At 52.1% G+C, this 23,174-nt stretch overlaps 2 protein-coding genes across 2 annotated transcripts; both read right to left on the bottom strand.

Annotated features, from left to right (window-relative positions):
* Positions 1–7,109, bottom strand: LOC309965509 (pregnancy-associated glycoprotein 2-like; the record flags this gene model as incomplete). The annotated part of the gene is made up of 8 exons (XM_082845023.1): positions 1–153; positions 1,261–1,359; positions 1,447–1,588; positions 3,058–3,174; positions 4,317–4,510; positions 5,699–5,817; positions 5,912–6,029; positions 6,984–7,109. The coding sequence occupies 8 exons, from the start codon at positions 7,107–7,109 to the stop codon at positions 1–3; spliced, it is 1,068 nt and encodes a 355-aa protein (XP_082701149.1).
* Positions 7,110–14,884: 7,775 nt separating this feature from the next.
* LOC309965508 (pregnancy-associated glycoprotein 2-like) lies at positions 14,885–22,479 on the bottom strand (the record flags this gene model as incomplete). The annotated part of the gene is made up of 8 exons (XM_082845022.1): positions 14,885–15,037; positions 16,484–16,582; positions 16,670–16,811; positions 18,361–18,477; positions 19,619–19,812; positions 21,038–21,156; positions 21,251–21,368; positions 22,333–22,479. The coding sequence occupies 8 exons, from the start codon at positions 22,477–22,479 to the stop codon at positions 14,885–14,887; spliced, it is 1,089 nt and encodes a 362-aa protein (XP_082701148.1).
* Between the last annotated feature and the right edge of the window lie 695 nt (positions 22,480–23,174).

The following is a 23,174-nucleotide window of genomic DNA, read 5'->3' as shown; positions in this document are numbered from 1 at the left end:
TTACACTGCGGGAGCCAGGCCAACCCTGTTGTTTCCCCGATCGTAAACCGAGAAATACAGCCTCAGGAAGACGTCGCCCAGGATCCAGGTCTCCGAGCGGCTCATGCTCTCTGTGCCCGCTGCCAAGGTGCTGAGGCATTGGCCCCGAAGGCTCTGGGGGAGACGAAATGCACAGCAGTCAGCCTGAGCCCTTACCTGCCACCCTCTCGGCATCCGGAGCCGGCAGCTTCTCGGTTTTATCTCCCTCCTTTGGTAAGAACCAAGTGGCTCTCTCAGCAGCTGCGGAAGTGGGGTGCCCATCCAAGACCAAGAGCGGCCAAGGCATGTGGTTGCCATGAGGGAGAGGGGCTGGGGGAGGGGAGGACGGGAGTTTGGGATGAGCAGATGCAAAGCACTATAGAGAGGATGGGTGAACGACAAGGCCCTGCTGTAGAGCCCAGGGAGCTCTATTCAAGCTCCCGTGATCAACTAGTGGAAAAGAAGAAGAAAAAGGATACAAACACATGTATAGCTGAGTCAGTTTGCTGTACAGCAGAAATTAACACAACACTGTATATCAACTATACGTGAATAAAATGTCAAACAAGAGCAAGAATGGCCTGTAATTCCGCTAATTCCTTCTTTGAGGCCATCAGCCTCCTCTGAACTCCCATAGGGAGCTGGCATTAAGCCTCAACCCTGTGCAAGGGCCGTGCGGTCACTGTGCACCCTTAATTCACGGTAGCATGCAGCCTCCCCACAGAGGGGTCTGGTACCCCAACTCACAGAGTGGGAACTGGGGCTTAGCAAGGGGAAGTCGCAGGCGAGGACGAGGGTCGCCATGTAATTTGTCATCCAAACCAGGACACCTTCGAGGTGGGAGGGAGACCGTTAGCCATTATGGTGGGATAACACACTGAGACTGTGGCCACCCACCCCACTTGTCCCTTGGCCTATTGCAGGGATTGCTAGAGCTGACTTTCCGTGTTCATCTATCTGAGGGCTCAGGTTGAACAGAAGCTCTTTGGGGGCCGAGGCCCTTAGTGTTCCCTTCTCCTTGTGCCTCGCACCAGGCCAGCACGGGGTAGTGTTCCATTTATTTCAGGATGATGGAAGTCCCAGACTGCCCCTTACTCTCAAGTGGTTGGTTTTGTGGGAGGCACTGGCCCAGCCACAGGGGCTCCGTGGCATCTGCAATGGTGTGGCTTGCCCTGCAGAGGGCCCCCTCCTGCAAGCAGGAGCCCAAGGGTTTCTGCAATTCCACCAGGGTTGGCCCTTCACCTTTCTGATGTAGGCTTGAGGGGGCACTGGGTAGTCGTTGCCGTTGATTCTGAAGATGATTGTAGGCAGGCGAGCCACATAGCTACATGAAACCGCATACTGTTAGAGAAAGAGGGAGAGAGGTTGACCCAGGTGATCCCTGGTGCGTGGAGAGCCCCGGAGTGACCCTGTGGCGTGACCCTTCACCTCGTTATCGACAAGGCGGGCGCCGATGAGCCTTCGGATGGCGGTGATCACTCTACTTGGGCCAACTAGGAACGAGGTCCCGGTATCCACAATGGCCTGGCAGCCACGGCAACAACCAAAAGCCACACCGTTTATGGTGATGCTGGGAGACAGTGGGACAGAGTGGACACCAGGATCACTGTGAAGTCTCCCCCCATGACCGCCCCCCTCCCTGACTGTCTCCCTTCAGCTCACGCCCTGCCTCTGCCTTTGCTCTGGTCGCCTAACCTTCGCTGACTGCCTTTCAGCTCCTGAGTGCATCAGGCTCTTTGGTGCCTCAGGGCCTTGGCATGTGCTGCTCGCCCTTCCTAGAAGACCCCCATCCCCTTTGTCTAGCTAATTTCTCCTCATCTTCCAGGTTCCAGCTTACTTGTCTCTTTTTCAGGGAAGTCCTCCCCCCCAGACTAGATCAGGCTCCTGTCCTGGTCACTCTCTGTAGTCTCTTCCTCATTTCTAGCATGTACCGAAGTGGAAATTCATTATTATGTGTGTGACTCGTTTCATGTACGTCTGCCTTACTAGATGTAAGGGCAAGTTGTAGCCTCAGTGCCTCTCTCAAGTGCCTAGCACACAGCGGATGCACAATGTATGTTTGTTGAATGAATGAATGAACGAAAAAGTGGATGAGGAACAACCAGAGCCCTGTATGTGCTGTGTGACCGATAACGGGTCAACCCACACGGTGAAGATGGAGGTTCTCCGGGGCAGCAGATGCTGAGAGTAGGGGTGTCGGAGACACAGGCTGCCCTGGGAGAGGTTGTCTCCCAGCATGGCCCACTCACACAGCTCAGACACTGAGGCCCCCGGCCAGGCGATGCCTGAGCTAGCCCAGGGGCCTTCAAAGGACACGGAAGCTTTTGTCTGAGGGCATCACTGAGAATCCCGTCAATCATTGCCCCTTGTTCTCAGGCCACTCCTGGATCCCGGCTTCCTGATTCTCTCTGTCACAGCCCCTGCCCCACTGTGTGCCTGGGATGGGGGGTGGCTATGGGTGGGGCGAGTGTCTCTTTGTATGAGTTGCTTTCAGGTCTCAAGAATGCAGCCAACCTCTCTCCACTGCTGGGGAGTTTCTCCCTAAGGAAACCAGTTTTCCTGGTTTGTCCAGGACTTTCCCTGTTTTGAAACTGGTAGTTTTGTGTAGTGAGAGCTCCCTGGGTCCCGGGTAGCCCTAGACAGTTGGTCAACTTATCACAACCCTGTTCAGGCTGGTGACATCCTCCCTCATCCTCTTTCACTGCACTTCAGGGTCTTCAAACCGTGCTCCCTGCCTTCCAGCGTGGTGGGCGCAGCCCTCTTGGGCTGCACACGTCTCTCTGAACCCTGTTCAGGACCCTGGTCAGAGCCCTGGTCAGGGGCCTGGGGTGATTATGAACCCATGGGTGGTGTGTGTATCTGTGTGTGTTTTTGTGTGTGTCTGTGTGCCTGTGCGTGTGTTTACACGTGTGTCTTTGGGGGTGGAGCGTATGTCTGTGTGTGTGACTGTGCGTCTGTGCGTTTCTTTGTGTGTCTGCATGTGTCCGTGTGCACGTGTGGCAGCATCACTTGGGGTGGCCCTCAGAGGGAGGGGCTTACCGGTTCATGGTTATCTGCCAGTAGTGGGGTCGGGACACTGGTATCCACTGGAGCTTTCCTTTGTGGTAGCTGTTGTCCACCCCGCCTAACATCACAATGCTGCCATTCTCCTTCTGGCTGAGGAGAGAAGGAAGAGGGAGGGCTCGTTGTAGGAGAATAACAGCAGGCACTGTCTGAGGGCTGTGCTTCTCTACCCATCCTTGGCACTATTAGGGTCCCCATTTTACAGAGACGGAAATTGAGGCCCGGAGGGATTGAGGACCTGTCCGAGGTGGGTCACCGACTAGTGAGTGGCACAGAAGGGGTTCGAAGCTGGGCAGCCTGGCTGGGCTCCGACCACCCACCCTTCCGAAGAGGGCCCGGTCCCCTCCAGCAACCAGAGTGCTCAGAGATACCCTCAGAGGACACCGTGCCGGAGGGGTCTGGCTGCCCCCTCGCCTAGCCTGTCATTGTTCAGAAAAGCCGAGGCCCGAGGGCACCAAGGTTGTGGGTTCAGGCTCACCCAGGGTTGGCTTCACCAGCGTGTGTGACCTGTGCCACCCATGGGGCCTCACACTCAGCAGGGCCCTGAGCCTCTGCTATCCCTGTCTTGAAATTCCTAATACTTTTTTTATTTTTTGCGGTACGCGGGCCTCTCACTGCTGTGACCTCTCCCATTGCGGAGCACAGGCTCCGGACGCGCAGGCTCAGCGGCCATGGCTCACGGGCCCAACCGCTCCGTGGCATGTGGGATCTTCCCGGACCAGGGCACGAACCCGCGTCCCCTGCATCGGCAGGCGGACTCCCAGCCACTTCGCCACCAGGGAACCCCCTCCTAATACTTTTTGAACAAGAGGTCCCACGTTTTCATTTCGTGCTGGCGCCTGCGAATTGTGTAGCTGCTTCTGGGCTCCTGGTAAAATGTTAGTGAGGAGGAAACATTCCCACCATCCGTCTCCTTCCTCCCATGTGAAATCCATCAGCACATCCTGTTGCCTTTTCCTCCAACCTGTATCCTGATATCTTCCACTGCTCTCCCTCTTCCCTTCACACCCCCCTGGACCAAGCTGCTGCCCCTGAGCCCATGAGCATGCTTGTGTTCTCATAAAACTTTATTTACAAAAACCAGTGGCAGGGCCAGATGTGGCCCTGGGGCCATAGTTATCCCGGGCTAGACTGTCTCTCAGGAAACTTCTGGATCAGCTGGGCTACAACTTTTCATGCAACTGAAAGCATCTTACAGCTGACTTAGAGAGAGGGCTTGTGCAGTTCAGACTTACGTGCTCAAGTAGAAGGCAAAGACAGACTGAGAAATGACGCCTCGTCTCTTCAGGTTGTCGAAGACAGGGGTGGTCCCTTGGATGGCGAGGCTGGGGTAGCCCAAGCCCAGGATGCCATCAAAGGGTGCATGCTCCAGCCCAAACTGCGCCTTGCTCAGGGCAAACGGCTGGACGACATCGACAAGTTTCCCGATCTGTGGGAGAGGAGAGTGTTCCCACATAAAGGTTTGGGAAGTGGGGCTGGGACTGGGCTGGGATGGAGATGCCATGAGCACCGCAGAGAAGAACTGTGGCCTGGCTGTGCCCTGTGTTGACCTCAGATAGTTAGACCAAGCTGCGACTGGAATTTGGGTTCCATTTGTGCTGGGCTGTGGCTTTTAACCAACACCTGCCCATCCTGCAAACACCATGTGAAGTGAGCGAAATTGGCCACATGCTTCCTGTGCAGGTGGAAAAACAGGGACTCAACAGGACCAAATGGTTCCGACTGGAGGACAGAATGAGTAGAGAGCAGGATAGTCTTCTCTTCGGCGTCACTATGATCTGATGACAGAAATGGACTGAGTTCATCGCAATGCATTGTGGATTCTGCATCTGCCTAGGCAGACAGAAGCCCATTTTACAATGTCGCTGCCAGGGTGCTTATGAAAATTCTGCCTGGGAAACACGCTTTGGGGATGTGCGTCTGCGTGTGTGAGAGAGAGAGAGAATACTCAGGCCCTTTGGGGGATGCAGGCTATAGTTTTCACTAGGCTCTCAAAGGCCCCCTCTTGTGGACCCCCATTTATCAGGCCCTTCCCACATCTGTGGCCCCCTGCTTTCCCTGTCTGGATTCCCGAAGCCCTCAGTTCCCCGCAACCGCCCAAGATCAGTTTTATCCTCTCCCCAAGTACCGCACACCTGATGAATCCTGACTGGCCAGCCCAGCTCCACCGTTTACCTGATGCCTGACCTTGGCAAGGCCCTGGCTTTCTGTACCTCGGTTCCCTCATCTGTCTAGTGGAGCTAATCATAGCACTTGCTATGTGGGGTTGCTGCAGGAGTAAACGAGTTATTACCGTGAAAGTACCTGGCACAGCCTGAGGATATAAGAGTGGGTGCTTTTTTCCCCTCTCTCCCTGCTCCCACAAAAGGAACCTTGAGCTGCTCATGGGCAAAGGAGCTGCAAACCCACACCTCAAGCCACTCTCTGGGTCAGCCCTTCTGGGAGTTTGTGTGTCAGCAGGGACACTGTCTCCCCAGGGACACAACACTGTGGGGTGGGCGGCCAGCCACTAGGGGACTTTGGGAAAGACGGGCCCTCCCAGTTGGGCCTGCATCTGTTTTGTAAGCTGCGGTTGCTCCCAGGGCCAGCCCTGACTCGGCTTCTGGTTTCCAGTTACCCGAACAGTGTCGTAGCCAAGAAATCCAACCATCCTCCCGGAGCCGTAGGTGAGGTCGACGGAGAAGCCCGAGAGCCGGAAGGTGGTGGACTTGTGAGGGTTGAAGACATTGTGTGTATCTGCGGACACAAGAGATGTGTGTCCGTCAGGTGCCAAGGACGGAGAAGGGGGTGGGAGGGGGAGTACAAGATGGGCGGGGGGGCAGGTACTCACAGCAGGGGACACTGTCGCAGTAGATGGAGGGCACCCACAGGTCAGCTGAGCCGGTGTCAAAGACGACCCTGAACTGCTGAGGGGGCGTTCCAATGCTGATGTTGCCGACATAGGCTAGCTACAGGGGCCGGGGAGGGGTGGGGTGGTCAGACCTGGCTGCCCTGGCCGCCCTGGATTCCCAGAGTACTGCTTCCCTCGAGGTGTCCCGTGTCTCCTGAGATCACTTTCCAACCGCCCCACCTCACAGCCTCTGCTCACACCGGTGCCTTCATTTGATTTTTTTCTTTCTTTTCCTCCATGCGGGCTCTTAGTTCCCTGACCAGGGATCGAACCCGGTCCCCCTGCAGTGGGAGCGCAGAGTCTTAAGCACTGGCCTGCAGGCGAGTCCTGGTGCGTTCATTTGAGAAGCTCTCCAGTCCCCCCTTTAAGGCCCAGCCTGTTTCTTTCTCCAGTTGGCCCTCCTAGGTCACCCCAGGCCACCTCCTCTGAACTCAGACCATGTCCTATCACCACCACGCTTTTATTTGACATGTATTTACTCTTTGCCTATCACTCAGGCTGTCCTATGCATTCTTGAGGAAGAGACGAGACCTTTTTAAAAATCAATAACAATAACCATAGTGTTAGATTTTCATGGCGTCACAGGCCATAGGGGCTCAGTAACTTTTTACTGGTGTCCTTGGATCTGCGGAGGCTGAACTTTGTCTGCCTGGGGTTTCAATCTTGATTTGCAGTTGGCTTTATCTTTCGATCAGACACGGCTCACCTTTCATCTGTAACTCAGTGGCTCACTTAGTTCAGGAGGAACAATCTCCCTCAAACTAATGACATATCTTTGGCAAGAAATGGGTGTTTACCTGCCACCTGGGCATTGCCGAGCCCAGTTACCACCGACCAAGAGTTGAGGACGAGAGTGCCCTCTTCTCTGGGAATGGGGTCCGTATTCCCCAGTGTTTCTGCTTCCTGCAGGAGCCCTAGCCCCACCACACCGCCTGGCGCCTCCAGATGAACCCCAGTGCCAGGCCAGAGCACCAGGGGGCGCTGTAGAGTGCCATCCACCCAACACACTCACATCCAGGTAGTTCCTCAGGGGATGAAGAGACAATTTTGGGTCATGGGCGACATTCTGGGACCTGTCGTCATTGTTCCTCAACAGGAAGTTTGTCAGCAAGTTTTTTTCCCTGAGGGTTTCTCGCATGGTCTTCATCTTTGTTAGCGGGATTCTTTCACCGAGCATTGGGAAAAGGAAACAAAGAAGGGTCAGCAATCAGCTGTCTGTGTTATAGTACGACTGTCATACCTTGCATTGTAATGGCACTGTGTATATTCCAAGCATTTTTATGAGTGTCCTCTCATATCAGGACGCTATGCAAAGGCGATGGCAAATGCCTAGGTTTGAATACAGGTTCTGTTGTGTAATCTTGGGTAAGCCATATGACCATTTGGAGTCTCAGTTTCCACCTCGGTAGGTAAAAAGGTAGAATATAACTCCTATCGTCCGTATAGAATGCTCTGGGTATTAAGTGAGATGATGTATATAATGTGCCTGATATGTAAGAAGTGTCAACAATGACAGCCCTTCCCATTGCTATTGCCATCCCACTGTATCTTTTTCTAAGAAGTTCTGGGAAGGAGTCTGAAGGGGGATCATTACCCTCTTTTTACAGGGGAGGAATTTGAAATGCAGGGAGTTTGTGACTTGGCTGTGGTCACACTGCTTGTTAGAGGTAAATCAGCCTAGAAGTAGCCTTCCAGATCTTTCTCCAGGGCTCAAGCAGAAGAGAGGGGTGAGAGAGGAAGCCAGGAGATGGGGAATAAATTAGGGAAATTAAGAAGCTAGAGAAGCAAGGAAGAATCAAAATAGAAAAAACAAAACAAACCAAAAAAACTGAAAACTCAGAGAGTTCTGCATGCACAGAGACATCCAAAGGGGATGGAGAGATAAAGGAGAGAGATACAGAGATGAAGATACAGACACATACACAGAAATGCAGAGAGAGCAGAGAGAATACCTAGAAGCAATCACAGGAGAAATGCTGTTCATAGGACCACATTTACAGTTGCACAGGTTGTGCACTGAGCAATCCCAAGGAGTGCCATTTTCACATAGGTCATGATGTGACGGTACCCCAAGAGTTGTGCAGCCCTGTAGGCCTACCCCAAGACCCTTGGGCCCCATGTTGCCCATGGCACGGTACTCATCAATAAGTGAGAGTTGAACTTCAAGAGTGTCAGGGAATGATTACATTCCCTTCTAAGCCTGATGGGTGGAAGAATAAGAGGACAAGGAAGACCCCAGAAAGAGAGATGATGCCACTTACAGTCCCCGCACTTACATGACTAGGCACTCTGAGAGGGCTACCAGCCCAAGGATCCCAAGCCACTTCATGCTTCTTTTCTGGGTCCAAGTACTCAGGAAAGAGTGAGTTCTGAGCATGCAGTGCTGGCCAAGGGCTCCTAGTTATATATGCTCTGACATGCCCTAATTGTCCCCTTTAGGCCACTAATGGGTCTGATTAGAAATACGAACCTCTCGATACAATCTTTACCTCCATCAGTGTCTGTGGGGAGTGGACTTGGAAAATTCTCAGAATACAGAGATTTCTACTGTAATCTCTTCCTTGGGGCTTGGCTGAAAAACCAAACTAAACTGCACGGATTAACTAAGAGTGGGGAGACTGTCCCAAGTTGGAGATAAAACACTGCTAACAACGTGATAAAAGTCAATGCTTGACATTCGTGATCTCATGTGGTCCGAGCAACTTCATGAGGCGTGCCTTGTTGTCCTCAGCTGGAGAGGAGATCGCTCGGAGGAAAAGAGTTCAAATGGCAAAGTGAAGACTTTAGGGGCAGCCCAGTGACATGCGAGTGGCTTTATGTAGTGGGACCGATGGCACAGTTCAGGGGCACCTAGGATGTCAATCTGCATCAAAGATCTGGGCTAGAGTAGTATTACAATTGCACAGCTTCACTATTGAGAGAAATGTGATGCATGCATCCACAAGATACTTTATATCGTCCAACAAACATACACGGAGGACCCTGTGTGCTAGGGTCCGGGGTAGATGCTGTAAAGTCAAAACAAGTAAGACACAGGAGGTCCTTATCTTCAGGGGGCTAGCAGTCTAGGGCAGCTCTCACAAACTCATGACACAGGAGGCAAGAGAAATGAATGGAAGGGCTGGGCGGGCACCAGGGACACAGGGCAGCACATGCCCTACCACTGGGGGCAGTCGCTCCTCAGCTCCCACCAGCGGCTGGTTGGCAAGTTTTCAAGAGAAGTTAGAAGTCTGGATATTTATGTAAAATCCCCTGATTTTAAATGTTAGCGACCAATTTTGTTTGTTTTTTTCAAAAAACATAGTGTGAGCCAAACCTCAAACAACTAACTGTGTGCTGGATTCAGCCTGCAGGCTGTGCAGGTTTTTGTTTCTGGCCTAGAGGTGGGAGTAGAGAGGGGACAGAGAGGGGGTTCAATTCATGTTGGTCGAATGAGTAAGAGACCGAATGCATCTTAACCATGTTAATTTTCCTTCCTTTTGTAAAGAAAGATTACCAGGGTCATATAAACCAATGAATTTAATAATGTCCACTTGCTGAGCATCTGGTATAATTCCCCACTAGGGTCCATGCCTTGAAACATTTTCTCTACCAAACCAAGCATGCAAAGAAATAACTTCTAAGTGTCTTATCAGTCAAAGAAGACAAAAGAGACCACTCAGAGCTCCTGCTCAGCCTGAGGTGAACAGGGCTACCTGTTAAACTGTTATTCCAGCCAAAGTAAAGATGATGGAGTTTTATGGTTCCTTCCAGGCTTCCCAGGACGTGGGTGTTCCTGCGTGAGATCTATCCAGGCCTGTCCCTTGGGTAGAACAACGGGAGGCTGGCCTGGTCACCAGGCGGGTGATAGATTGGGTGCTGCGTCTTCCTACTCGTTTTTGAATGTTGTTAAAATTCAGTTTTGGCGTTTCAGTCCCTACGCAGGGTATCTGACGGCAACTAGCAAGTGACACACACTATACCATTTAGCTCAGCAATTCTACTTCTAGGGATCTATCCCAAAGATACACTGGCAAAAATACAAAAAGACATATGTACAAGCCATTCACTGCAACACTGTTTGTAAAAGCAGAAGTTAGAAACTCCCCTGTAGTGACCATCCATGGGGGAGTGTTGAATAAGGCACAGGGCATCCGAACAACTGGGCATGATGCAGATGGAGGGAGGCATGGAGGGTGAGATCTTCAGGGTGTACTGTTTAGTTTTTATAAAAGAGGAACCGGAAAAGTGCTTCTAGTTTGTTACTTTTACATACGTGTATATGTCTATTTTCAATAAGAAAGAGTGGAAGAATAAGCCAAAAACTAAAGGAAAATAATTGTAATTTATGGGGGAGGGGCAGGGACACAAGTGTGATTTTTCGTCTTATAGTTTGACTTTGCAACCATGTACATGTGTTCCAGAATCAAAGAAGAGATAAACACATCTGTGGAAATTGAGAACTAAGACAAATGAGCCTAATTCTACCAAGTTGGTGACCCAGCCGCACACAACAAAACATCACTTAAGTGGCTTTAAAATGCAGAACTTTGACCTACATTCAGAGTGGGATATCTTCTAAGAACAAAGACAGACACACAAACACATCCTCCCTCCAAAACCAAACCCAAAACCAAAAACCAAAGAAATCTGAAACTATATCCAGCACCTTATTGTTGGTGATGTTGCTACTGTTACTTTGAGAGTATCTTATGTATGTTACAGGTTAACGCAAGTAAGTAACTAATGCTAATGTTGTCATGAAGCACGACTTCCAGTGGAAGAGAGGAAAGATGTTTACGTATGAAACAAAAAGCTTCAGTAAAACCCTGCGGTCTGAAAACTTGAATTGGAAGTATAAGTTTGTACCAATTAATTATTTTCTTTTTTTTTTTTAAAGAAAATCTCTACTTTCTGGGTCTGACCACTGAAAAGCCTAGAAGCAATGGCAACTTGATAACAGGGACTTAGTGACTATCCTGAGGCCTAGCCTGTGGCCTCTGAACACCCTTTCCCACCAGAAGATACAGAGATTCTTGAAGAGATGGTTGACGTCAGGGCTGGGCCAAGAAATGCACAAGATAAGCCTGGGAATCTTGAAGGACCAGAAAGGTGAGGGCCTTCAAAGACCACCGGGGGCTGGACAAAAAGTTTAGGAATCCATGTAAAAAGGCCGAAATGGGACAATTTTAGCATCACATCAAATCGACTGAAACAAAATTAAATATATAAAAAACCATGACCGGACTTCCCTGGTGGCGCAGTGTATAAGACTCCGGGCTCCCAATGCAGGGGGCCTGGGTTTGATCCCTGGTCAAGGACCTAGGTCCCACATGCCACAACTAAGAGTTCGCATGATGCAGCTAAAGATCCTGCATGCCGCAACTGAGGATCCCGAGTGCCGCAACAAAGACCCGGCACAGCCAAATAAATAATAAATATATATTTTGAAAGGCCGAATAATATTCCATTCTATGTCTCTACCACATTTCCTTTATCCATTCAACTGTTGATGGAGCTAAGTTGTTTCTGCATCTTGGCTATTGTGAATGATGTTGCAAGGTACAAGACAGGACAAATACCCCTTTGAGATCATGGTGTGAATTTTTTGGATACATACCCAGAAGTGGGATTGCTGGATCAAATAGTAATTCTCTTTTTAAGGTTTTGAGGAACCTCCATTCTGTTTTCCAGCGGCTACACCATTTTACATGCCCGCCAACAGTGTACAGGGTTCCACATCCTCTTCAACACTTGTCATCTTTTGTTTTTTGATAATGACCATCCTAACTGATGGGAGATGGTATCTCATTGTCATTTGATTTGCATTTTCTTGATGATTAGTGAGGGAGGAACTGAGCTTATCCCAAATTTACAGAATAGGAAACTGATGTCCAGAGATGAACTTACCAAGGTCACATGATTGGTAAGGGTCAGAGATGGGATTTGAACCCAGGCAGAAAAGCTCCAGGATGTACATGCCTGGCGAGTACGCTGCACTGTCTTCCGTGTGCTTAGCAAACCTGGGATCATGCTGTTTTGTATTCTGTTCTTTTCTCTCAATGTCATATTGGAATGATTTCTCATAACATTAAATGTTCTGCTGAAACACAATTTTAAGGCGGTTGGTTGCATGATGACCTTTCTATGCTGTGGACACTTTATGTTTACTGGGCCTGAGATGTCCCAGACTTTCCCTTTTGGAGGAGACTCTGAGGACTACTTCCTGCTTATTTATGTTTGCGGGTCCTTCTGATCATCGCTTTAGCATAAACCTTAGAAGCAAAATTACTGGGACAAGACTATACATAGTTTAAGAACAAGTCATTCCAAAAAGATTGTACCAACTTACAGTCTTTCAAGAAGTGTTTAGGATCTATCTTTCCCTGTTTTTTCTACCTTTTCTCTCACCGGTGGCTATAAATCTCTTTGGTCTGCATTGGGTAAAGGATAAAAGTGGAAGGTGGGGGAAGATTGTTGATTCGAAGATCAGACTTTGGGACTTCCCTTGGCGGTTCAGTGGTTAAGAGTCCACGATTCCAATGCAGGCAATGTGGGTTTGATCCATTGTCAGGGAACTAAGATGCCACATGCCATGCAGCTTGGTCAAAAAAAAAAAAAAGTTGATGGAGATCAGAATTTCTCCTCATGTTGGTAGCACAGGCTACAAATATAGAGCCTCAGGAACAGTGGGCTCATTAACCGACACAGCTCCAGCCCTGGCCTTAGGCTCATCTAGGGAGGCAAAGCCTGACTCTTTCTGCTTGATATTACGGCAGTAAGCCACGCTGACACCGTATGTGTCCCGACATGATGCAGCAGTGCGTTCTAGTGGAGGCATCTACTAATTCATCCATTCATTTATTCAACATGTATTTACTGAGGGCCTACGATGTGCCTGTAACCACTACTGGAGCCACAAGATTGGAGGAGACTTCCTTCATCTGTACAATGGGGGTCATGCCCCGCAGGGGCTCATGGGGAGACAGTGAAATGCATATGTAATTAACCAGAGCTATTATTCTTACTCTTATTGGTAGTTTCTCCCCAACAGAGACATTGCTTATGGTTCCATGAAGACCACTTGGAAAATGAGTTTGACAAACTGTTCACTTGAGTCTCCATTAAGCCCAGTGCATGATATTTACTGTTTTAAAAAAAATGCCATTTCTGCTCTCACCTTTTCCCCTTGTCAGCTCTGCAACCAGTCCTCTTTCACCCCCCTCAAGCCGATCGTAATCCACGGCCACCCCAGAGGGACCAGGCGCACGGAACCGTGGACACACGGCAGGTGTGCACAGAGAAGGTAACTGCAAGGCTTAGGGGTGTGTTTCAGGGTGGGGTGACAAGACTGAAGTGAATGCCCCCCTCTCGCCCGACTGCAGCCTTTCCCTGGTCCCTGAAGAGGAAGCCCCTCACTCCTCTGGCCCCCTACCCACACCTGTGTTGCTTTCTCCATCTGGCCCTCCCCATTGGGGGTTGTCTCTTTATGTGTCTCCACGAATCGGTGGTGGGTTCCTAACCCAGCCCTCTATCCCTGGGGTCCACCCCAGCACCTGGCACATAGTAGGTGCTCAGTAAATTTGTCCTGAATGGAGAGATGAGGAAGGAAGGGCGTCTTCCCTTTCGCTGATTTGTCTTGCCCGAGTAAAGGCCCATACCGTGCATTGCGTGGGGTGTGTTTTCCACCTTGTTTATTCTTCCCTGCTCCTTCTCTCATGTGGGTCTCCCTCCACCTCTGACCCCTGCTGTCCCCAGCCTGGACCTCTGCTTCCAGGTGGGAAGAAGTGATGCTTCCACTCCAAATGTGCCAAACCATGGCAGCTCGAACCAGTGGTTTGTAGCTCTGCCCCTGGAGGAAGCTCAGAAACGCTGAAGGCTTAGTGCACCCTGGGGCCCCTTTACATGCGTGGCATCCTCGCCAGCAGCCTTGGAGGCCAAGGGAAGGAGCATGCTGGGCCCTGGAGGGGTGGGCATGGCTCAGGGATCCACACGGCCCATCACTTGGGAAGTGGGACTGGAAAGGACACTGCAGGTGTGGGTGGCAGAGAGCTGGTGACTGGGGTGGGGGGACAAACGGGAACCATCTCAGCTTGAAGGGCCTCACCCAGAACCCCCCTGGAGCAGGCCACTGCCAAAGGTCCTGTGAGATGGGAAGGGTAGAAGGTATTTTTATTACCCGTTACCATCCCTCTGAAAGAGGAGGGGGCGGAGTTGGTGGGGGCCATCACAAACTCTTCCACTGTCTAGAACACTCGCGGACACTTCCTTGGGGGCTGGCTCGCCCCAGCTGCAGTCACGTGGTGCTGGAGGAGACTGTCAATCACGTTGGGCAGGGCCACGTGATAAAGCCAATCATAGTACCCCCAAGCCCCCCGCCAGGATGGTTGCTCCAGGGCTGGACATGTGATCTGAGGTGGCCCAATCAGAGCCCTCCTTGGTATCCTGAGGTTTTTCTGAGCTTTCTTCCTTAGGGATTAGACGCGATAGGGACATATGTGTAGAAGTGTGAGGGAAGAAAGTTGTCAGGCTAAGAGAATCAAAGATGAGAGACGGGAAAGAGTGAGGGAGAGAAAGAGGGAGCTGATGGCTTCTGATTTCTTGGGTCCAGTCACTGAGATCTTCGCCTCTGCTGTGGTTCCTGTGTCCCGGATCCCCAGTGTCCTTCCAGTAAGTCTCCCCTTTCCTTGAAGCCACTTGGAGTTGGGCTCCTCTCACTTGTGGTTCAGATCCTGCCCGATCATGATGCACCTCCCCGACCCAAAGAGAGGCACCCATTTGTCTTAGCACCGTTGAGAATGGAAACTTTTATTCTTTGCTGAGAATGGGGCTTTGCAGAGCACCACAGTCCCCCGCCATCCCTGGGTGGGAGTGCCCTACGTGTGAGTGAGTGTGTGTTTGGAGGGGGCCTGACTGCTGAAGCGACCCCAGCCTTTACACTGCGGGAGCCAGGCCAACCCTGTTGTTTCCCCGATCGTAAACCGAGAAATACAGCCTCAGGAAGACGTCGCCCAGGATCCAGGTCTCCGAGCGGCTCATGTTCTCTGTGCCCCCTGCCAAGGTGCTGAGGCATTGGCCCCGAAGGCTCTGGGGGAGACGAAATGCACAGCAGTCAGCCTGAGCCCTTACCTGCCACCCTCTCGGCATCCGGAGCCGGCAGCTTCTCGGTTTTATCTCCCTCCTTTGGTAAGAACCAAGTGGCTCTCTCAGCAGCTGCGGAAGTGGGGTGCCCATCCAAGATCAAGAGCGGCCAAGGCATGTGGTTGCCATGAGGGAGAGGGGCTGGGGGAGGGGAGGACGGGAGTTTGGGATGAGCAGATGCAAAGCACTATAGAGAGGATGGGTGAACGACAAGGCCCTGCTGTAGAGCCCAGGGAGCTCTATTCAAGCTCCCGTGATCAACTAGTGGAAAAGAAGAAGAAAAAGGATACAAACACACGTATAACAGAGTCAGTTTGCTGTACAGCAGAAATTAACACAACACTGTATATCAACTATACTTGAATAAATGTTAAACAAGAGCAAGGATGGCCTGTAGTTCCCCTCCTTCCTTCTGACCCTGCTCGCCGTTTCCTCTGCAGGGAATGCCTTTGCTTCTCCCTCTTCCCCACGACCCGTTCTCAGAGACTGCGCTCAGCCCCTCTAGGAAGGCTTCCTGGCCCCACGCTTGCCCTCCCTGGCCACTCCAGGCCGGGTTGGGTGACTCACCCAGGTGCTCCCCTTGTGTACAGCCCTCACCACTCTAATCTGCGCCCGGCACCCCTCGGCTCAGCCCCCGGGGGTGCCATTTGCACGGGGTCCAGTGTAGATTCTCCTGGACCCATGCAGGCCTCCTCGTTCCTCCATGAGGCTGGGGGTAGAATGGCTGAAATTCCGTTTCTTCCTCAAAGCCTTCTTTGAGGGCATCAGCCTCCTCTGAACTCCCATAGGGAGCTGGCATTAAGCCTCAACCCTGTGCAAGGGCCGTGCGGTCACTGTGCACCCTTAATTCACGGGAGCATGCAGCCTCCCCACAGAGGGGTCTGGTACCCCAACTCACAGAGTGGGAACTGGGGCTTAGCAAGAGAAGTCGCAGGCGAGGACGAGGGTCGCCATGTAATTTGTCATCCAAAGCAGGACACCTTTGAGGTGGGAGGGAGACCATTAACCATTATGGTGGGACAACACACTGAGACTGTGGCCACCCACCCCACTTGTCCCTTGGCCTATTGCAGGGATTGCTAGAGCTGACTTTCCGTGTTCATCTATCTGAGGGCTCAGGTTGAACTGAAACTCCTTGAGGGCAGAGGCCCTTAGTGTTCCCTTCTCCTTGTGCCTCGCACCAGGCCAGCACGGGGTAGTGTTCCATTTATTTCAGGATGATGGAAGTCCCAGACTGCCCCTTACTCTCAAGTGGTTGTTTTTGTGGGAGGCACTGGCCCAGCCACAGGGGCTCCGTGGCATCTGCAATGGTGTGGCTTGCCCTGCAGAGGGCCCCCTCCTGCAAGCAGGAGCCCAAGGGTTCCTGCAATTCCACCAGGGTTGGCCCTTCACCTTTCTGATGTAGGCTTGAGGGGGCACTGGGTAGTCGTTGCCGTTGATTCTGAAGATGATTGTAGGCAGGCGAGCCACATAGCTACATGAAACCGCATACTGTTAGAGAAAGAGGGAGAGAGGTTGGCCCAGGTGATCCCTGGTGCGTGGAGAGCCCCGGAGTGACCCTGTGGCGTGACCCTTCACCTCGTTATCGACAAGGCGGGCGCCGATGAGCCTTCGGATGGCGGTGATCACTCTAGTTGGGCCAAATAGGAACGAGGTCCCGGTATCCACAATGGCCTGGCAGCCGCGGAAACAACCAAAAGCCACACCGTTTATGGTGATGCTGGGAGACAGTGGGACAGAGTGGACACCAGGATCACTGTGAAGTCTCCCCCCATGACCGCCCCCCTCCCTGACTGTCTCCCTTCAGCTCACGCCCTGCCTCTGTTTGCCTTTGCTCTGGTCGCCTAACCTTCGCTGACTGCCTTTCAGCTCCTGAGTGCATCAGGCTCTTTGGTGCCTCAGGGCCTTGGCACGTGCTGGTCGCCCTTCCTAGAAGACCCCCATCCCCTTTGTCTAGCTAATTTCTCCTCATCTTCCAGGTTCCAGCTTACTTGTCTCTTTTTCAGGAAAGTCCTCCCCCCCAGACTAGATCAGGCTCCTGTCTTGGTCACTCTCTGTAGTCTCTTCCTCATTTCTAGCATGTACCGAATTGGAAATTCATTATTATGTGTGTGACTCGTTTCATGTACGTCTGCCTTACTAGATGTAAGGGCAAGTTGTAGCCTCAGTGCCTCTCTCAAGTGCCTAGCACACAGCGGATGCACAATGTATGTTTGTTGAATGAATGAATGAATGAAAAAGAGGATAAGGAACAACCAGAGCCCTGTATGTGCTGTGTGACCGATAACGGGTCAACCCACACAGTGAAGATGGAGGTTCTCCGGGGCAGCAGATGCTGAGAGTAGGGGTGTCGGAGACACTGGCTGCCCTGGGAGAGGTTGTCTCCCAGCATGGCCCACTCACACAGCTCAGAAACTGAGGCCCCCGGCCAGGCGATGCCTGAGCTAGCCCAGGGTCCTCCAAAGGACACGGAAGCTTTTGTCTGAGGGCATCACTGAGAATCCCGTCAATTATTGCCCCTTGTTCTCAGGCCACTCCTGGATCCCGGCTTCCTGATTCTCTCTGTCACAGCCCCTGCCCCACTGTGTGCCCGGGATGAGGGGTGGCTATGGGTGGGGCGAGTGTCTCTTTGTATGAGTTGCTTTCAGGTCTCAAGAATGCAGCCAACCTCTCTCCACTGCTGGGGAGTTTCTCCCTAAGGAAACCAGTTTTCCTGGTTTGTCCAGGACTTTCCCTGTTTTGAAACTGGTAGTTTTGTGTAGTGAGAGCTCCCTGGGTCCCGGGTAGCCCTAGACAGTTGGTCAACTTATCACAACCCTGTTCAGGCTGGTGAAATCCTCCCTCATCCTCTTTTCACTGCACTTCAGGGTCTTCAAACCGTGCTCCCTGCCTTCCAGCGTGGTGGGTGCAGCCCTCTTGGGCTGCACACGTCTCTCTGAACCCTGTTCAGGACCCTGGTCAGAGCCCTGGTCAGGGGCCTGGGGTGATTATGAACCCATGGGTGGTGTGTGTATTTGTGTGTGTTTTTGTGTGTATCTGTGTGCCTGTGCGTGTGCTTACACGTGTGTCTTTGGGGGTGGAGCGTATGTCTGTTTGTGTTTTTGTGTGTGTCTGTGTGCCTGTGCGTGTGCTTACACGTGTGTCTTTGGGGGTGGAGCGTATGTCTGTGTGTGTGACTGTGCGTCTGTGCGTTTCTTTGTGTGTCTGCATGTGTCCGTGTGCACGTGTGGCAGCATCACTTGGGGTGGCCCTCAGAGGGAGGGGCTTACCGGTTCATGGTTATCTGCCAGTAGTGGGGTCGGGACACTGGTATCCACTGGAGCTTTCCTTTATGGTATCTGTGGTCCACCCCGCCTAACATCACAATGCTGCCGTTCTCCTTCTGGCTGAGGAGAGAAGGAAGAGGGAGGGCTCGTTGTAGGAGAATAACGGCAGGCACTGTCTGAGGGCTGTGCTTCTCCACCCATCCTTGGCACTATTAGGGTCCCCATTTTACAGAGACGGAAATTGAGGCCCGGAGGGATTGAGGACCTGTCCGAGGTGGGTCACTGACTAGTGAGTGGCACAGAAGGGGTTCGAAGCTGGGCAGCCTGTCTGGGCTCCGACCACCCACCCTTCTGAAGAGGGCCCGGTCCCCTCCAGCAACCAGAGTGCTCAGAGATACCCTCAGAGGACACCGTGCCGGAGGGGTCTGGCTGCCCCCTCGCCTAGCCTGTCATTGTTCAGAAAAGCCGAGGCTCGAGGGCGCCAAGGGTGTGGGCTCAGGCTCACCCAGGGTTGGCTTCACCAGCGTGTGTGACCTGTGCCACCCATGGGGCCTCACACTCAGCAGGGCCCTGAGCCTCTGCTATCCCTGTCTTGAAATTCCTAATACTTTTTTTTTTTTTTGCGGTACGCGGGCCTCTCACTGCTGTGGCCTCTCCCGTAGCGGAGCACAGGCTCCGGACGTGCAGGCTCAGCGGCCATGGCTCACGGGCCCAGCCGCTCCGTGGCATGTGGGATCCTCCCGGACCAGGTCACGAACCCGCGTCCCCTGCATCGGCAGGCGGACTCCCAACCACTGCGCCACCAGGGAACCCCCTCCTAATACTTTTTGAACAAGAGGTCCCACGTTTTCATTTCGCGCTGGCACCTGCGAATTGTGTAGCTGCTTCTGAGATCCGGGTAAAATGTTAGTGAGGAGGAAACATTCCCACCATCCCTCTCCTTCCTCCCATATGAAATCCATCAGCACATCCTGTTGCCTTTTCCTCCAACCTGTATCCTGGTATCTTCCACTGCTCTCCCTCTTCCCTTCACACTCCCTGGACCAAGCTGCTGCCCCTGAGCCCATGAGCATGCTTGTGTTCTCATAAAACTTTATTTACAAAAACCAGTGGCAGGGCCAGATGTGGCCCTGGGGCCATAGTTATCCCGGGCTAGACTGTCTCTCAGGAAACTTCTGAATCAGCTGGGCTACAACTTTTCATGCAACTGAAAGCATCTTACAGCTGACTTAGAGAGAGGGCTTGTGCGGTTCGGACTTACCTGCTCAAGTAGAAGGCAAAGACAGACTGAGGAATGAGGCTTCGTTTCCTCAGGGTGTCGAAGACGGGGGTGGTCCCTTGGGTGGCGAGGCTGGGGTAGCCCAAGCCCAGGATGCCATCAAAGGGTGCATCTTCCATCCCAAACTGTAACTTGCTCAGGCCAAATGGCTGGCCCATGTCAATAAGTTTCCCGATCTGTGGGAGAGGGGAGTGTTCCCACATAAAGGTTTGGGAAGGGGGGCTGGGACTGGGCTGGGATGGAGATGCCATGAGCACCGCAGAGAAGAACTGCGGCCTGGCTGTGCCCTGTGTTGACCTCAGATAGTTAGACCAAGCTGCGACTGGAATTTGGGTTCCATTTGTGCTGGGCTGTGGCTTTTAACCAACACCTGCCCATCCTGCAAACACCATGTGAAGTGAGCGAAATTGGCCTCATGCTTCCTATGCAGGTGGAAAAACAGGGACTCAACAGGACCAAATGGTTCCGACTGGAGGACAGAATGAGTAGAGAGCAGGATAGTCTTCTCTTTGCCATCACTGTGATCCGATGACAGAAATGGACTGAATTCGTCGCAGTGCATCGTGGAATTTGCATCCGCCCAGAAAGACAGAAGCCCATTTTACAATGTCGCTGCCAGGGTGCTTATGAAAATTCTGCCTGGGAAACACGCTTTGGGGATGTGTGTGTGCATGTGCATGTGTGTTTGTGTGTGTGAGAGAGAGAGAGAGAGAGAGAGAGAGAGAACTCAGGCCCTTTGGGGGATGCAGGCTGTAGTTTTCACTAGGCTCTCAAAGGCCCCCTCTCGTGGACCCCAATTTATCAGGCCCTTCCCACATCTGTGGCCCCCTGCTTTCCCTGTCTGGTTTCCCGAAGCCCTCAGTTCCCCGCAACCGCCCAAGATCAGTTTTATCCTCTCCCCAAGTACCACACACCTGATGAATCCTGACTGGCCAGCCCAGCTCCACCGTTTACCTGATGCCTGACCTTGGCAAGGCCCTGGCTTTCTGTACCTCGGTTCCCTCATCTGTCTAGTGGAGCTAATCTAATCATAGCACTTGCTATGTGGGGTTGCTGCAGGAGTAAACGAGTTATTACCGTGAAAGTACCTGGCACAGCCTGAGGATATAAGAGTGGGTGCTTTTTTCCCCTCTCTCCCTGCTCCCACAAAAGGAACCTTGAGCTGCTCATGGGCAAAGGAGCTGCAAACCCACACCTCAAGCCACTCTCTGGGTCAGCCCTTCTGGGAGTTTGTGTGTCAGCAGGGACACTGTCTCCCCAGGGACACAACACTGTGGGGTGGGCGGCCAGCCACTAGGGGACTTTGGGAAAGACGGGCCCTCCCAGTTGGGCCTGCATCTGTTTTGTAAGCTGCGGTTGCTCCCAGGGCCAGCCCTGACTCGGCTTCTGGTTTCCAGTTACCCGAACAGTGTCGTAGCCCAGAAATCCAATGATCCTCCCGGAGCCGTAGATGAGGTCGATGGACCGGCCCCAGAGCCGGAAGGTGGTGGACGTGTGAGGGTTGAAGAGCTTGTGTGTACCTGCGAACACAAGAGATGTGTGTCCGTCAGGTGCTAAGGACAGAGAAAGGGGTGGGAGGGGGAGTACAAGATGGGCGGGGGGGCAGGTACTCACGGCAGGGGCGACTGTAGCAGTAGATGGAGGGCACCCACAGGTCAGCTGAGCCGGTGTCAAAGACGACCCTGAACTGCTGAGGGGGCGTTCCAATGGTGATGTTGCCGACATAGGCTAGCTACAGGGGCCGGGGAGGGGTGGGGTGGTCAGACCTGGCTGCCCTGGCCGCCCTGGATTCCCAGAGTACTGCTTCCCTCGAGGTGTCCCGTGTCTCCTGAGATCACTTTCCAACCGCCCCACCTCACAGCCTCTGCTCACACCGGTGCCTTCATTTGATTTTTTTCTTTCTTTTCCTCCATGCGGGCTCTTAGTTCCCTGACCAGGGATCGAACCCGGTCCCCCTGCAGTGGGAGCGCAGAGTCTTAAGCACTGGCCTCCAGGCGAGTCCTGGTGCGTTCATTTGAGAAGCTCTCCAGTCCCCCCTTTAAGGCCCAGCCTGTTTCTTTCTCCAGTTGGCCCTCCTAGGTCACCCCAGGCCACCTCCTCTGAACTCAGACCATGTCCTATCACCACCACGCTGCTGGCCCTTTTATTTGACATGTATTTACTCTTTGCCTATCACTCAGGCTGTCCTATGCATTCTTGAGGAAGAGACGAGACCTTTTCTAAAATCAATAACAATAACCATAGTGTTAGATTTTTATGGCGTCACAGGCCATAGGGGCTCAGTAACTTTTTACTGGTGTCCTTGGATCTGCGGAGGCTGAACTTTGTCTGCCTGGGGTTTCAATCTTGATTTGCAGTTGGCTTTATCTTTCGATCAGACACGGCTCACCTTTCATCTGTAACTCAGTGGCTCACTTAGTTCAGGAGGAACAATCTCCCTCAAACTAATGACATATCTTTGGCAAGAAATAGGTGTTTACCTGCCACCTGGTCATTGCCGAGCCCAGTTACCACCGACCAAGAGTTGAGGATGAGAGTGCCCTCTTCTCTGGGAATGGGGTCCGTATTCCCCAGTGTTTCTGCTTCCTGCAGGAGCCCTAGCCCCACCACACCGCCTGGCGCCTCCAGATGAACCCCAGTGCCAGGCCAGAGCACCACGGGGGCGCTGTAGAGTGCCATCTACCCAACACACTCACATCCAGGTAGTTCCTCAGGGGATGAAGAGTCATTTTCGGGTAATAGGCGACATTCTGGGACCTGTTGCCCAATTTCTGGGACCAGTTGCCATTGTTCTTCAACAGGAAGTTTGTCAGCAAGTTTTTTTCCCTGAGGGTTTCTCGCATGGTCTTCATCTTTGTTAGAGGAATTCTTTCACCGAGCATTGGGAAAAGGAAACAAAGAAGGGTCAGCAATCAGCTGTCTGTGTTATAGTACGACTGTCATACCTTGCATTGTAATGGCACTGTGTATATTCCAAGCATTTTTATGAGTGTCCTCTCATATCAGGATGCCATGAAAAGACCATGACAAAGACCTTGGTTTGAATACAGGTTCTGTTGTGTAATCTTGGGTAAGCCATATGACCATTTGGAGTCTCAGTTTCCCCCTCGGCAGGTAAAAAGGTAGAATATAACTCCTATCGTCCGTATAGAATGCTCTGGGTATTAAGTGAGATGGTGTATATAATGTACCTGATACGTAAGAAGTGTCAACAATGACAGCCCTTCCCATTGTTATTGCCATCCCACTGTATCTTTTTCTAAGAAGTTCTGGGAAGGAGTCTGAAGGGGGATCATTACCCTCTTTTTACAGGGGAGGAATTTGAAATGCAGGGAGCTTGTGACTTGGCTGTGGTCACACTGCTTGTTAGAAGTAAATCAGCCTAGAAGTAGCCTTCCAGATCTTTCTCCAGGGCTCAAGCAGAAGAGAGGGGTGAGAGAGGAAGCCAGGAGATGGGGAATAAATTAGGGAAATTAAGAAGCTAGAGAAGCAAGGAAGAGTCAAAATAGAAAAACAAAATGAAAACAAAAACGAAAAC

Source organism: Leucopleurus acutus (assembly GCF_964270905.1).
Source record: "Leucopleurus acutus genome assembly, chromosome: 8".
Taxonomy (NCBI): Eukaryota; Metazoa; Chordata; class Mammalia; order Artiodactyla; family Delphinidae; genus Leucopleurus; species Leucopleurus acutus.
The sequence above is the reverse complement of the archived record's forward strand: the minus strand, read 5'-3'. Positions and strand labels throughout refer to the sequence as shown.